This window comes from Mastomys coucha, unplaced genomic scaffold (genome assembly GCF_008632895.1).
Source record: "Mastomys coucha isolate ucsf_1 unplaced genomic scaffold, UCSF_Mcou_1 pScaffold12, whole genome shotgun sequence".
In the NCBI taxonomy this organism is placed as follows: Eukaryota; Metazoa; Chordata; class Mammalia; order Rodentia; family Muridae; genus Mastomys; species Mastomys coucha.
In genome coordinates this window covers 89,550,240-89,566,986 of record NW_022196894.1, presented here as the reverse complement: position 1 = coordinate 89,566,986, position 16,747 = coordinate 89,550,240, and the positions used below count along the sequence as shown (strand labels likewise).

The following is a 16,747-nucleotide window of genomic DNA, read 5'->3' as shown; positions in this document are numbered from 1 at the left end:
TAGGTTCAGCCAGCCAACCCAGCCTTGTAGGAGGAAACTATTTGTAAATGACATTGCCAACAAAAGTCTGCTGGGACCATTGGTGTGACAATATTAGGTGTAGAGCATAATCAGTCTTCACTAGCTGCCCCTACCTGGCCCAGGACAGGAGATGGGGAGGAGCCAGTGGCTGTGGCTGGCGTAAAGGCCGACCTCTGCCTTAACTGGCCAGCACTGGGGACGGTCAGAGAAGGCTGAGCCGCCCATGTGTCCCAGTTGTCCGTTTCTGGTTTCTCATTTGTACTGCTGGGCCACCTGGAAGGAAAAGCACATACTGTGAGCAGGGTCCTAGCATTACAGGATACCCACACCCACACACAGAAGGTGGGCTGCTTCACAGAAGAAACAAGACCAACCCAGACCCGGTATCAGGCTTGGGGCTGGAGCCTATCTCCATGCACAAAGCCCCAGACTCTGTCCCCAGTGGCATGTATGGTAGGTGTGGCAGTGCATACCTATAATTGTAACTCAACATCATGCGATGACTTTGAAGTTAGCCTGAGCTTTGGAGACTCCATCTCAACAAATAAGCACAGTGCCAGCTCCATGACTTAACTGGAGCTTTGTGCTGGAATGTGGAGACCAAGGCAAGCAGGGGTGGTGTGACTGGAGCTCAGGCCTGGCAAGCTGTGTCTTAAGCAGGCTCCCTCCACAGGGAGGAGTCTTGGGCACCCTCAACCTCAGTCTGAAAGTGCACTGAGCACCTTGTCATTCCTTGAGCCCTCCCTTCCCTCCATGTCCTCTTTCCTTGGTCTTTACTCTCCTCCCCCGTTTGCTCTTAGCTAATCTTTCTCTGAAAACATGACTAGACTCCTTGCCTTCCATGTTTGTTTCTGAAAGATTACTGATTTATATTGAAAAAAAAAATGAAAACCCTTCACTCTCACTAGTTCAACATACACTCACTGCCCACTAGTTCAACATATATTTGGTCAGCTGTACATGAAAGTCCTGGACCTACAGATGGAAGTCTAGGCAGTAGTGAGAGACCAAATCTTTTAAGTTCAGACTCCATTTTAGAGAACTTGACCTAAGTTTGAACTCACTTAAACTAAACCTCGTTTCCAAGTTACCCCCCAACAAAACCCGAGCTCCAGTTTCTAGACTAACCTCAATAAGACCTGCATCTCCAGGTTAATCAATCCCCCCCCATCAAATCCAGTGTTTCCAGGTTATCCCCTCAACAAATTGGCACCCCTAGGTTGCAAGCCTGCCTCTGTCTCACAACCACCAATGCAGAAAGAAGCATAAGTTAAATTTATGGTTTGCTTCCCAGCACCAGCCAATTATGCTAAAGGCCATAGAAGCTCTCTGCCTGGGTGCTTGCCAGGCTAGGAACACACACACACACACACACACACACACACACACACACACCACTCACTCACTCACCCTTCCCTGCTTGCTGTTACTATAAAACCTTGCCCCATAGTTGTTCTGGGTTCCTCTCCACCAAAGCTTGTCAGCAGTGGACAGAGCCTGAGCTAGCTTGAATAAAGGTCCAGGTGCGATTGCATCAGACCGGCTTCTGACTGGTCTTCTGGGGTTCACCAACATTTCCTTGGAGCCAGGTGGTGGGGGCACACGCCTTTAATCCCAGCACTTGGGAGGTAGAGGCAGGAGGATTTCTGAGTTGAAGGCCAGCCTGGTCTACAGAGTAAAGTTCCAGGACAGCCAGGGCTACACAGAGAAACCCTGTCTCGAAAAAACAAAAAAAACCCCAAAACCCAAAAAACAAAAAATTTCCCTTGGCACTACAGTGGCTTTGTCCATCAATTGAAGCCTCTGCTTACACGCTGTCTGCCAAACAACATTTCCTGATGACCAAGGACAGAGAGCCTCAGCGTGGGCACGGGCAGGCACACTTCTCTACACCATACACTTTTCCTGATGACCAAGGACACAGAGCCTCAGCGTGGGCATGGGCAGGCACACTTCTGTAGAAACAGCTTTCTGTCTTATTTCAACACATGGCTGGTTGCAATTTTAGTTCCTGGATAACAAAATAGCATCATTTCCCAGCCTCCAGGAAATTACTGATTTTTTTGCTGACGGACATGATTGTCAACATGGATTATTAGGAAGTTGTATTTCTCCATTTCTTCCCCCAAATGAAAAATACAGATAGTGATGGAACAAACTGTAGCTGGCTTTATTTTGTACCCTGTTAAATCTCTTTAGCAATGGTATTACTAAATCTAGTTGAGAAGCCAACAACGCCGCTGTCAGCAGGCCAGCCAGAGGAAGGGCCGTGAACATACTCCATCTCCCTTTCAAAGAGGAACAACTCAAGGCTCGACAAACTGCCAAAGACAGCACATCAGCACTCACGTGGAACTGAAGTCTGCCCAGTTGCTGGGGGTTGCAGAGGGTTCAGAAGTGGTCACTGGCAGAGGAGCGGGGGGCTCACGCACAGCCAGTTTGGGGGCAGGAGCAGATGTCAGATCGGTCACTGGTTTGCTTGGAGTGGGAAGCTCATTTTCTGGAATCTTCTCTGCATAGTTTGCAGGAAACCATCCTGTCTTCCCTTTCAGCTCTCCTCCAAGCCACCCTGGCTCTCCAGTCTGGCTTTCATCCACCTGTGGGAAGTCACAATATTTCATTTAAATAGAAAACAACCAACCCTTGAACACACCAATCATCCCACAACAAAGCCACAAGCCTCTGCCCCTGACTGACACATGGCACGCTCTGCAACACATGTTCCTTCTCTGGCTTTCCTCTCCTGAGCTCCTAAAGGGAGATGAGATCAAGGACTCACCTTAGGTCCTTAGACATCTACCTCAAAGCGTCCGATATTCTGAACTGTGAGTCCATCTGACAGGTTTCATTACTCAGGAAATCATGCAATTAGTAAAGATAATTTGACTTAGTTTTTCAAGCAAGGAGTGCAACCAACAAAAAGTTAGCATTCTAAAACGTTCAATAAGTAAGCATTTATTCAGCATAGAGACAAGGAGATAAAAACAAAAACAGCAGCCACTTAAGAGCTCCACAGATGCCGGGTGGTGGTGGCGCACACCTTTAGTCCCAGCACTTGGGAGGCAGAGGCAGGTGGATTTCTGAGGCCAGCCTGGTCTACAGAGTGAGTTCCAGGACAGCCAGGACTACACAGAGAAACACTGTCTCAAAAAAACAAAAACAAAAACAAAAACAAAAAAAGAGCTTCACAGATACAAGGCACAGTATATTCACAGCCAGCCCCACTTTAGTTCTCTTAGAGGCTGTAATTTTAAAATCCACAACATTCCATTAAGAATAGAACCTTCTGTTGGAAATGTTCAGAGGGGCCATCTACTACGCCAAGTGCATCTAGTGCTAGTGTTTGACCTTAGTTCTGTCCCAAAGGATGCATTCAAAATGGCCTACGTCATCCTACATATCCGTACAGTTACCTTCCTGGCTTATGAGCTCTGGAGGACAGAGCGTGCTCAGTCAGAAAGCTGGCTCCAATAGAGTCCAGTGAGTCCTATTCTTACGCCTGCACACATGGCCTGGAGCTGAGGCCATCTGACACTTCACTGACTTTTCAAACAACCACAAGAACAGGGTAGGTCTAAACAGAAAACTTGATCAAGACCTGTGTCCACTGAAGGGCAGCGGGTACTCCTAACTGCTGGGCCATCTCTCTAAAAGTAACTTAAGGCTGAGAACAGGAAGGACCACAGGAAACCCTTGGGTCATGTGCAGTACTTTTCAGTTTGGTCACTGTTACTCACACTCATACCGGTACAAGCACGCTTCCCAGTCAACTCCCAACACTGTTTGGTTCTTCCCCTTTTCCAGGCAGTCCAGTTACTTATAAATAACTGTATTCTTCTGCTTGGATTTCCTTTGGTGCTGCTCTGTCCTCCTGGTTTATGCTTACTGATGGCGTCATACCACACGCAACTGCTGGGCCCTGGAGACAGGGCTGCTTCTATCTACCTAAGCATACCAGCACTGAGTAGGCTCGGTGGCCAGACCCTGCGACTTCCACCTTAGGACTAAAGCAAAGTCATGTGGAAGCAAGTTAGGAGTTTCTATCAAACAAAAAGTGCTGCTGAGTATGATGAAAAGCGGGGCTCTGCGCATAGACTGCCTCGAATTTAATGCAGGTTCTGTAGCTAGCTGTAACTGAACAAGCTGGGCAAGTTTAACTTCTGGATGCCTCAGTTTCTTTGCCTGTAACATGCCTGTCTTTGTATGGATACATCTTTGTTGTTGTTTTGTTTTCCAGACAGGGTCTCTGTGTAGCCCTGGCTGTCCTGGCTAGACCAGGCTAGCATGGAACTAAAGATGCGTGTCACCACTCTTGGTTTCTGATAAGTCTTCGTAAGTCTGCCTGGCACACAAAAAATTTAAAAACAGAATTTTAAAAATCCAACTCTGACTAATATGGTGTTCTCATATCTAGACTTTGGTCCTGGTATTTTGTTTCAACCTAGTTCACTATAAACAAGCTTTGGTTCTCTTCTCAGGAAGCCCGTCACTCCTGGATTACCTTGCTAGGGTAATCTCCTGTAGGGACCCATTTAGTATCTGATTGCTGCCTTTCTGGAACATTCACTGCTACAAATGCCAACTGCTTGAAATCATCATGACCTAGGCTCTACTGTCATCCCTTTGCCTGTTAATGGAGACTTTGGATAGACATAAGGAATCAGATCAGAAGTCCTGAGGCAATGCCTGACCCCACATCTCAAGGAAAGGTCTAGGCCCAACCCCAACAGAGAAACCACACAGAATCTACCAGCAGCAAGGACACAAGTCACAAAGCACCTCCAAGTATCCTCAAGAGCAGAGGAGGGACCCTGAGCTCAGATCCAGTCACCAGTGAGAGCTCCCATCTCCACGGCACAGACATGGTCTCCGAAATGTGAACTTACTCTCGTGGGGTCAGCTCATTTTAATGGCTATGATTAAGGTCCACAGCAGGCAGCAGGAATTCATTCTTAACACTTAACCACTTGGAAAATAGAGGATCAACATGAAAATGAAACATTTCTTCTTGAGTTTGGAAAACTTTGCCAAAAATGCCAATCTAATTTTGGAAAAAATGTAAGAGTATGATAGAGCGAGTAGGCTAAGCACATAAACTGTAACACGGCAAGCTATGACACAGACTTTCACACAGAGCACTTTCACCCACTGTGGCTTTTAAGAGGGATTCTCATTCTTTTTAGTGAACAAGCTTAACCTTAGAGTAATTATCTAACTAGGTCTGTTCCATCAATCCCAGTTTCTTCTGGGAGTAATTCTGTTAGAACATTATGGATTTGAAGCCTAGACCCTAGGTTCTGCTCATATTTCTGGGATTGGCTCAGAGCTGGTCTACAAAAGAGTACTAACTATACACCAAGTATCGTACTGTTGGGTGTGAAAGTCAGATGTACACAGTGGTCAGTTCAGACTGACATCAGCTTGGTTAAAGCCTGGGTTCTGATGGCTGCATGTGCACTGACCACCATTTCACTTGGGAGCTCTGGTTTTTCTTAAATTTCCAACTTGGTTCCTGGGGAGATGCTATTTGGGTCTCTAACAACCTCAAATGACATTCCTGACCTTGTGCTACCGTCTTCCTCAGGTGACATTACTGAGGGGTAGATGAGCCTTTATGCGATGGAGCCCAGTGAGAGCTTTTGGTTTGGGGGTATGATTTGAGGGCAGACTGTTGGACTCTGGGTCCATTCCTCACCCTCTCCCGCCCTGGGGTACATTATCCAGCCATCCCTTCAAACTTTTTTTTTTTTTAAACTTAAGAAAGTTTGTGTGTCTATGTGAGTACAGGCATGCATGCATGTATGTCCTGTGAGGCTGGGGCTGGTATCAGATCAGTTACAGGTGGTAAGAATTGCCTGTTATGGGTGTTTGGCTCAAAGCTAGTTTACAACTGAATTTGGGTCTTCTGGAAGAGTAGGGAGTGCTCTTAACTACTGAGCAATTTCTCCAAGCCCTTAACTTTCATTTCTTAAATTGTCTTACAATAACTGGTAGATTTCCATGCAACCTTCATTTGGGTAACTCTGCATACTTCCATATCACTTATATCTTCCTAGCCCCCTCCCTCAAGGCATCTCTAGCCCAATGACCCCTTTGTTTCCTGGGTTCTACAACTACCACAGGTTGAACAGGCAAAGCTGAAGGCTCCAGGCTAGGATCCACACATGCAGGAGGACACACAGCTCTTGCCCTCCCATTCCTGTGTTGTCTTACTCAGTATACCTGTTCCCAGTTCTTCTCAATTCCACTGTGTGTCCCCCTCACTGTTGTTGTTCTCCACCTATCAGCTGATGGACGCCTACCTATGTGGATACCATGGCTCTTGGGAACAGTGTACCAGTGGACACAGAGGGGCCAGGCAGCATGTGGAGCAGGATAGGGTCCTATGCATAAATGCTCAGGAATGGTACAGGTGGGTCATATGGTGGCTCTAGTCTAGCTTTATTTTATGATTTTTAAATTTTGTTCATGGGCATTTTGCCTGCTTGTCTTCTCAAGGCAGGAGCCTAGAGGACAGGGAATTTTTCCTTTAGTGTAACTAAGCAAGCCTGCTGAGGTAGCATATGAGAGACTGTAGACAACACATAAATTTATGAAGCTGGCTCCATAACCCTTATTTGAAATGTGTACACCAGCCCTCACATTAGCAGCGACACTCAGACCAATTGTGAAACAAGCTGAGCTGAGATGTTAAGACTGTGGAACTCTAAAGAAGGTGGAAGAAAAATGGTTTTATATAATATGTATATATGTATGTATGTATATATGTATCATACATGTATGTATGTTTGGTTGTGTTTTGCTGGCATGTATGTCTGTGTCAGAAGCCCTGGAACTGAAGTTACAGACAGACAGGTGTGAGCTGCCATGTCGGTGCTGGAAAATGAACCTGGACTCTCTGGAAGAACAGCCAATAGTCTTATCCACTGAATCTTCTCTCCAGTCCCCTGGAAAAGGATTTTTGTTGTTGTTATTTTGTTTGTTTTCCAAGATAGGGTTTCTTTGTGTAGCCCTGGAACTCACTCTATAGTTTTTGTCTCCACAAATAGAAAAAGAATGCAATCTATTGCCACACAGGCATGAGGACCTAAGTTTGAGTCCCTAAAACCCACATAAAAGCCAGAAGTGGTGGCACACTCCTGCGACCCTGGTGCTGGGGAGAAGGGGGCAGGGTAAGAGCAGCACTTAGAGGACAGCCTTCAGACCAATGACTAGGTAGCCAGTAACTGCGAAAGAAGCCCCGGGGCTTCGAACTGTTTTCTAGAAATGATTTAGGATAGGTTCAAACAGGACAGAGGGCTGGGGCTACATCACCGGCTCCTGAAACTTGTTTCCTAACGAAAGGGCTACAGAGAATTTTGAACTGTGTATCTGAATTGAAACTACCCTGAATATCTATGGCCTAAGCAAGGCATAGATGAAAGAAAGAACAGACAGACAGAAAGAGCGAGCTTTATGTATGTAAGAGTACGTGGTATATGGAGGTGGTTCACAGAGACGTTGGCAGGGGCAGGGAGCATGTGAAAGCTAGAGACCAGCTTTGTGGAACTGATTCTCTCCTTGTAGCTTTCTGTGGTTACAGGAATCAGACAGGGAGGGTCAGGCTTGCATGGCATGCTCCTTTCCTAAGCCACCTTGCCACCAGTGAGTTTTTGAGAGTCCCTGACTAATTCTCACATACCTGAGCTGCTTGGTGCCAGCATCAGATCTCCAGCTGCTGTGTGGTCCTCCCATAAAGCTTAACAAAAATGGCAGTGAGTGAAGTCTCTTTCATTGCTCATCCAATTGCTTGGGCAATGCATGGCAGATGTCAAACTTCATCCTTAGAGAATGGCGACTGCCATATCAGAAGAGAGGCCGTGTATTGCTAACACTCCAAGCCTCATATGGTGATGACCAGCTAGGCTGCCTCAGTCAGAAGATCTTACAGCAGTTCACAGATTTATTTCCTCTTTAAGTTCCTAGGTTACTGGACAGTCACAGGCAACTTTATCACAGCCTGGGTTCATCTATTTCCCATGCCTTTTCCAAAAAGGATCTAAATATTTGAATGGTAGGCACCTTCTTCTATTTCTTTGTATAATCAAACATTCAGAATATGGCAACACACAAGACAGTACATTAAATTGTTAACAATGAAAAAATAGTTTGGAAGCAAACTGGTCTAAAAGTGAAGAGATTCTAGAAGCTAAGTATTTGTAAGGTTCCCCAACCTGTACTAAGACTCCCTATACCCCAAGGGGAAGCATGGTGACTAAAGTGTTTGCTGTTTTCAAAGAAGTTCTGAAGAATCTGAGAACCCGATGGTCACAGTGCTGACAAAAGTGAGTGAGCCTGGGTTATGCAATGACAGGAGAGCCACAATAGCCTGTCGGGCTCCACTGCTCTCATGCTCATGCATCTTAAGTGTGAAGGCAGGACAGCCAAGAGTTTACGGCCAGTCTGGCCTACATAGTAAGTTTGAGGCTAGCCTAAGCTACAAGAGACCTTGTATGAGTCAGTAAGTAAGTAGGAATGTTTTGTAAGCCAGGAGATCATTCTAATCTCTTGTGAAATTTTCGAATGTTTCATTTTCAGTTTAATGCACCTGAAACTCCTGGAACAAGTACAGAACCTATAGACTGCTCTGCAGAGCCCAGCAGACAGAAACTGGCAACACAAACCCTTACTTTGTACACTTTTTTTTTCAGCACAACTGTGGTACAAACCTCAACATGTTTCCACTGCCACAACATCCAAAGATCTGCTCACTTACACAGTTAAAGTGATTCAAAGAACAAGACACGGAGTGGGAGGCGGACTTCCTGACGGGGGCACTTACCCATTCCCCTTTAACCTCCACCAGGAAAGCAAAGGTTTAAAAGCAAGGCAAAAGATGTTTAATGAAATGTTGCACCTTAGAGTACATCTACACTCTACTCGTCAAATGAAACTAGGAGTTAGCTAGCCAACACCAGGAGAGTAGCCAGGGTCACTACAGGCTGCAGATGGCAGGCCCTGCAGGAAAGCAATAGTTTCTCACTAAAACAGATCACTCTTTAATACCTAGTATGAAAAACACATTTGTCTCTCAGGCCTTCACTTTCAGTTACTTCTAAGTTAATTAAGAAATTTAAGTTGTCATTTAGAAAATAATTAGATCAACCACAGTGCTTTATTCTCTTAAAATTAGTTCTTATATAATGTTTCAATTCGAAGAGTAATATTAAATTGTTAAGATACACAAAGTGTATAAACTGCAACAAAGCAAAACTGAACATGTTTGTTAATTTTCTAAATAGTAATTCAGATTCCCCATATTTAATCCATTACTTAAAAAACAAAACCAAACAGCCTGCAAACACTTTGGCTCAAAGGTATAAATGTTCTTATGGGCAGCTGTGAATGAAGGAATTCTGCATTTCTAACTACTTCTTAACGACTCTTTGTAGTACGTAGCTAGTGCTAGCCTTAGACATGATCAGTCAATTGTAGAATTAAAAATATGCTAAGGGAACAATATGAACACTGTATTTAATAGCTGTATTTAAAGTGCTACTAAGGTATGCCTTTGAAAGAGAACTTTCACTTTGATATGCACACTTGTTGGAGGTTTGCTAACTGTGCCATAAAGTGCCAAGTGAAGACAGATGACCATTTCTGATATACACTGGCTGCCATCTTTCTTACCATGACTATATCTCCTGGCTGGATGGTGATCTCGTCATGACTTCTGGATTCAAAGGGGTACAGTGCTCGGTAATACACCACTTTTACACTCTCTCTTGTAGAAATTGTAAGCGGGCCTTTCTCTGTTTGGGAAGAGGAGGGACACATTACAGGAAGCACTGACATATGCCAAGGTGGACAGTTGTTAGTGCTACAGTCTGCCTTATACTGGAAATATTTCCACCCATTCAAGGAATTTCTGAAATACACATGGAATGCCAGAGGAGAGCAGACTCTGACAGAAGCATCTAAGACCATGTGGAGTTCATCAGCAGATTTCACAAATAAGCCGCCAAGACTGAACGTGGTGGGCGAAACAGCACAGAGAGCCTCTCTCTGCCTCTTGGCGTGAGCTCAAACAATCCACATCTGTAAATCATTAACGGGCTCTGCCCCCGCCCAGGGTGTTGCTCAGATATGACAGCATATCTGGTCAGCTAGAGAGCACTCTTGCAGGGGCAGATGAAGAGAGACACAACCTTCCACATAAACAGGCAAATGTCGGTCTCTGGGGCACTTAACAGATCACATAAACCTAAGTGCTAACTTCACATAACGTCTTCATGACCCTGCTGAACTGAGGCTTTTGCATTTCTAGGGAAAGAATAAGCCCAAGGGTAAATCCTAGTGAAAATAATTTAGAATTTAAATCAAATGAAAAAAATTTAAGATGCATTCAGGCAGAGGACACTCTTAGACTTTGGCTAACAGGTAATTACAGTCCTCTGGATTGCTCTACATACACACAAGCTGCATGTAACTTGACACCCGTCATATCCAAAGAGCAGTGAGGTTGACTGTTATCTCTGTGTGAGATACAAAGGTTCAAGGTTCCTACTGAGGGGGAAATGAATCCTCAGTTCACACTGAGGAGGCACAGGGACTTCGATGACCTCCGAGATTAAAGGATTGATAATTCCTTTTCAGACCACAGTAGAACCAGACAGTAAGTTCATCTCTCCTCTGTAACCCTGGACTCCCTACATGCCGAGTCTACGTCTTCCCTCTGGCTAGAGCACCTTAGGAAGGGATGGCTCTGACCAACACTGCACCTCACTCCCTCCCCCACTGTGTGCTCAGGGACAAACAGAGATGGTGTCAAGTTATTTGTTGCTTTCTGTATATCATAGTGGTTAAGAATTTTGAATACATTTTGGCTTGCAGCTGAGATTATCTAAGGGATAGCTTTTATTAATTAAGGCCAGCCTTTTACTTACTTTTTAAAAGAGGCAAGTTGTATTGAAAGTGAAAAAACCCAGATTTACACTTTTTAACAGGCACAAAACCCAGTGCAGACAAAAAACAGTTGACATAGCTCAACAACTTAAGGGGAAATATCAAACTAGAGAAAGTTAAGTGATGTTTTTCAAAATGTCAACTTCAGTGCTTGTACAATATATTCAAATAGGGTTCATGTCACTTGGAACAGACCTGCAGAGGGCTCCTGGATATCAGAGGAGCTACCTGTGCACACCTACGTAGTAAAGAACTACAGTATCCAGACAGAAGCAGACATCTCAGCTCTATTAATGTAGGCCAGCTAGCTTGTGGTGGCGCACGCCTTTAATCCCAGCACTCAGGAGGCAGAGGTAGGCAGATTTCTGATTCTGAGGCCAGCCTGGTCTACAGAGTGAGAACCAGTACTCTCAAGGCAGATTGTGACTAGGCACAGACATTGCTCTCGGGGAGCTGACTGCCTGCTTTACACACACACACTCATGGAGGTGACAGTGACAGAGCCTGGCACCTCGGCCCCTTCTGATACCTGTGGTAGACCAGGGTGCCTGAACAGCTGGCTTAGCTGGCTCTTGATGTGGATGGAAAAGCCGACTCTGCTTGTCTTGCATTTCTGGCTTGGCTCTCTCTTCCGCCTCCTTCTTCTTGACACTGTCTTCCCTTTTTAGTCTGTCGTCCTCGTGGGGTTTTCGAGGTCGAGTCTGCTCCTCCTGCTGCGAATGCTCCAGCCATTGCTTGTCCCTTTCCTGAACTCGTCTGCCAACAAAGATGCTTGATTTCGGAGAGGAAGCAACTCTGACTCAACAGTCTCCCCCAACACTCCTCACCAAAAAGGCCTCCCTCTAGGCAGAGCTGCTAAATAAACATCGCGGGGATGTGGGTGGCTCTTCAGATAACGGAATCCACAAAATGGGTTCCCTGAGCTCTGACTGAGCAAAATGAAATCGCATGACTTACACACACACACACACACACACACACACACACACACACACACACATACACACACATGAAAATTGAAAATTTCACAAAGTGGCTATATGACTAAGAAAGAGTACACCTCAGTTGATATTAATGATAGCAATTGTTACGACTGATGGAAAGCCACAGAGCAGAGATGCACACAAACTTTATGAGAGTGAGACTAGACAACATCCTGTGCCTGATGCTGCTTCTGTGAGGGCGTGAATAGAAATTCTCACAGGTCTTCCTCTGGCAGGACACACCACATACATAGGTTTGGCTCCAAACCTGAAGGTGAAACAGACTACCTGACATCTGGGGCTGCTGAGATGCTGCAGAGGCTAAGAGCACTTGCTGTTCTTGCTGAACTTTTGATTCCCAGCACACACATGGCAGCTCCCAACTGTCTGAATGACCCCAGAGCCACAGGGTCCACTGCCCTCCCCTGGCCTGAGAGCACAACATTCACAGTGCATAGAGCGACATGCAGTCAAAAAAGCTAGTGCACACTGAATGTCTTTTTTTTTTTTTAGTTTATTTTTATTTTATGAGCATTGATTGGTGTTTTAAAGTCTGCATGTATATCTGCATGAGGGCATCAGATCCCCCAGAGTTATAGACAGTATAGACAATTCTGAGCTGCTACATGGCTGCTGGGAATTGAACCCTGGTCCTCTGGAAGAGTAGCCATTACTTTTACAGAGGGCTTACCCTCTGAGCCATCTCTCTAGCCCCAAAGCATAAAAGGGCTGTATGTTGGGCTTGTCTTTAATCCCAGTACTCTGGAGGCAGAGGCAGGAGGATCTCTGTAATTTCAAGACCTACCTATTCTACACAGTGAGTTCCAGGACAGTCATGGCTATAGAGAAACTGTCTCAATATCCACCCCTCCACAAAAACAACCAACCAACCAACCAACCAAGACAACCAACCAACCAAAACAACCAACCAACCAACCAATCAAAACAACCAACCAACCAAACAACCAAGACAACCAACCAACCAAAACAACCAACCAACCAATCAAAACAACCAACCAACCAACCAACCAAAACAACCAACCAACCAACCAACCAAGACAACCAACCAAACAACCAACCAAACAAACAAACAAAACCAACCAAACAAAACAACCAACCAAACAAACAAACAAAACAACCAACCAACCAACCAACCAACCAACCAACCAAGACAACCAACCAACCAAAACAACCAAAACAACCAACCAAAACCAACCAAACAAACAAAGCAACTAACCAACCAAACAAACAAAACAACCAACCAACCAAACAAAAAGCATCCAAGTAAATTTATTAGAGGGTAAAAAAGTAAGATATCTTAAGTTTTGAGTATTATTTACCATAGAGATGTATCACATACTCTATTTGTAGAGTAGTATTTTCAGTTTATTTATACTCTGTAGGAGTACAGTTTTATGTTGCAACATTAGTAATAAAAGCATTTCATAAACTATAATGACAATGGGGGCCAGGGAGATTGCTCAGTTGATAAAGACACTTGCATCCAAGTCTGAGAACTTTGATCTGCAGAATTTACATAGTAGAAGAGAATCTACTCTTGAAAGATGTTCTCTGACTTCCACAAATGCATAGTGGCACAAGCCTGTGTGAACACACACACACACACACACACACACACACACACACACACCCTATAACAGTTAAAAAAAAAAGTGAGCTTGCTGCAGTTAACACACACAGTGTGCCCCCGTGTAAAGGGAAATAATAAAGTAAAATAAATACCCAGTCCAATAAACTTGTATAAGATCCTTGGCATTAAAAAATAAAACCATACAAACAAAATGAGCTCAGGGATCCTATGTGACCAGCCCAGAGCAGGCTGACAGTCTGCAGGGCCCATGCCCCAGGAGGTGCAATGTCTAGCTCTTTGCAGAGTAATTCTAATAACCCGTTTTCATAGTTTGTAGCATCTCCCTGGGACATTGGTTATTCTAGTTTCCTGGACTCTAAATCAACTGAATTCCAAATAGTACAAACTCATGAAGTAAGAGGTAGCAAACAAATTTCTACAATGACTACAGAATGTTACATAGAAAAGGTACAAAACACAAACATCCAAAAAGAAACAAACATAAAAAACAGCACAAATATCCAAACAGAAACAAACAGATGTGTTTTTGTGTTCCAGGCAGTGGCAGCTGATCGCCACCTTTTGTACTCCAGTTTAATTTGCAGTTGCCCGAGAGGTGCACTCCTGGTACTCTGGAGAAGCTTGTGCCAGGAGACTGGGGGCTTTGCTTTCAAACCTTGCACTTAGACCGTCACTGTTATTAGGAGGCTGTGAACTGGAAATCTCTTTTGGTCATTGGCATGCAAATGAATTAACCAAGTGTCCCAATTTTCCTGTCTACTTCCATTGTCTACACAGGAGAGCCACTGGGAAACAACCAAACACTTCAGGGGCGGTGTGCGTGCACAAGCAGAGACTTAAACATTTAAACACACGTTGAGGAAGGAAGGCAGGCTTCTTTTCTGGTACAGTAAGCATTGAGAATAAAGAGAGAGCCACAGGCCCTGGGGTCACTCACCTCTGAGCGTCCTCCTTTAGCTTTTCTAACTCTAGGCTCTTCCTCTCCTGCTCTTTCTGTTTCAGCCGCTCTGCCTCGATGGACCTCTGCTTCTGGAGTTGCTGCTTACTATGTATTTCTCTCAGTTCCTAGAGGAATCAGGACAGTTTATGGATGGTCAGAGCAGATGAACATGAACTGTTCACGAGCACACGATATTTCATAATGGCCAAGCCCTAGGACTTTGGCAGGTGACTTTCAGTGTTGACAGATGTTCACTTAGAAATCGAATCCGTTGCATTTTGACATGACTGATCACCAGTCATTGTCCCAAATTACATTCTAGCAGGCCACAACACAGTATGTCATTTCCCAAGACACCAACTTATCTCGGGCTGGAGATTGAGTCTGAGACCTTGCCTTCTAAGGCTGAGCAATGCTCCTCACCCCTCCCCCACCCCTGCCCCCAGGATCTGTTTGAAAAGCCCTTGTTTATGAAGGGCAGTAGGGGAACTACACTGGGAAGGACTCAATAGTATTGGAAGGTAACTAGTTTTATGATATGGTGATTTATAAATAAAACTATAGCTACTATAATTAATCCACATCAAACCCCATAGCTTTGAAAACACACACACACAGAGCACTTTACACAGCCACTGTTAAAAAACTCAGCTCTTTTGAGTCCATAGATTTGATAGTCTCTGTGGGCTTCACCCAGCCCCAACATGCACTGTAGGGTTTATTTTCCTTCAAATCACAACTACTGGAGAGCCTCTCCCTCACAAATCCCTGTAAGAAGCTGCCGACTGTTCCTAGCGATCTCTCTGGATCTTATTTCCTCATTTTAAAGCAACCCCAAGAAATAATGGCAGTTCCCCTGCCAGCTTACTGAAAACCAACAGAATTATATGATAGAGTATTTAAAATCAGAAGTATAAGTACATAAAAATTTGCAAAACGATGTTGAGCTGGGGTGTGGTTTGGTGGCATGGCTGCCTAGTATACATGAGACCCTTGAGAGGTAACAAGAAGATAAAAAATTGAACCAGAAACTGGGTGGTGGAGAGCAGGAAGCATCAGAGGACAGGAGGAAGGCACTTCAGAGGCCTGGGCAGGACAAGCAGCAGCCCTGGGTGTGTAGCTGCTGGGTTAAGGAAGGGTGCCTGGGTCAGGGACTGAGCTAGGGAGGAGACAGAGACACCCAAGAATGGCCACTGAGAAGTAATGAAGAAGCTGCCCTGTCCTCTCTGGATGGGGGAAAAGAATTCCATTTTTCATTGCCTTCCTAACTGGAATGCGGTGGGCTATTAGAACATAATAGCATTAGGTTAAAAGACTAGCCATGCTGGCTTCCACACTAATTTGTAATGAAAAATAAGAATCCCTAATAACATGAATGGATAATGTGCTTACGGATTTTGAGCTGGTGTTTTAAAAACAAGCAGAAGAGATCAATTCATTCACTCCCGACTAAAGCAAAATGTCACATGCAAAAGGAATAACTGTAGGAGTGACACTGAATCAAGCTCTAGTATCCTGAGGAAGGGGCCAGGATCCAAAGTCAAGACACAAAGCAGAGGAGGGCTAATCCATCACTAGCTCAGTGCAAAGACCTTATCAAAAGCCAGAAATCATGGAAAGTTTTATTCAATTAAAAGAAATCCCTATCAACAGCATAGCCCTCCCTGCTTTGGCCATGGTAAGGAGGCAAAGAGGAAAATAATCTGATGTTCAGGAAACTGATTGCATCATTTTATTTACTTGCAGTGTACGCACGTATGGGCAGGAAGATGTGTGGGTATGAAATTATGTGTGTGTATGGGTATGTGAAGGACAGATTTGGACCTTGGGTATTATTCCTATAGAGCCTTCCACCTTGGTTTTTAAATAATTTTACTTTATGTATTACGAGTGTTTTGCATGCAAGCATGTTTGTGAACTGTGTGCATCCCTGGTACTTTTGGAGGCCAGGAGAGAGCAGTGCAGTGGATCCTCTGGGATTGAGGTCACAGAGGGCTGAGGGTCACGTGAGTGTCTGTAATTGAACCCAGGTCCTTTGGAAGAGCAGTGAGTGGTCTTAACCACTGAGTCATCTCTCCAGCCCAGTCTACCGTGTGTGTGCGCGTGTGCGTGTGCGTGTGTGTAGACTGTCTCTAACTGGAAGCTGGGCCTTGAGTGCTGGGGCCAAACTCAGGTCCTCTGGCTTATGTGTCTCTGTGCTCATGTGGCAAATAATTTACTGAGTTATCTTTTCAGTACCCCTCCCCC

General features: G+C 44.7%; 1 protein-coding gene across 6 annotated transcripts in view; it reads right to left on the bottom strand.

Annotated features, from left to right (window-relative positions):
• The window catches only part of Itsn1 (intersectin 1), a 183,907-nt gene that overhangs the window by 61,818 nt on the left and 105,342 nt on the right, over positions 1-16,747 (bottom strand). For all 6 annotated transcript variants that reach the window (XM_031364396.1, XM_031364398.1, XM_031364401.1 and 3 more), the window contains 5 exons: positions 14,498-14,625; positions 11,495-11,721; positions 9,691-9,812; positions 2,371-2,618; positions 135-294 (listed from right to left, as the gene is read on the bottom strand). In XM_031364396.1, coding sequence (XP_031220256.1) covers positions 135-294; positions 2,371-2,618; positions 9,691-9,812; positions 11,495-11,721; positions 14,498-14,625 — 885 coding nt within the window. The remainder of the gene's footprint in view (positions 1-134; positions 295-2,370; positions 2,619-9,690; positions 9,813-11,494; positions 11,722-14,497; positions 14,626-16,747) is intronic.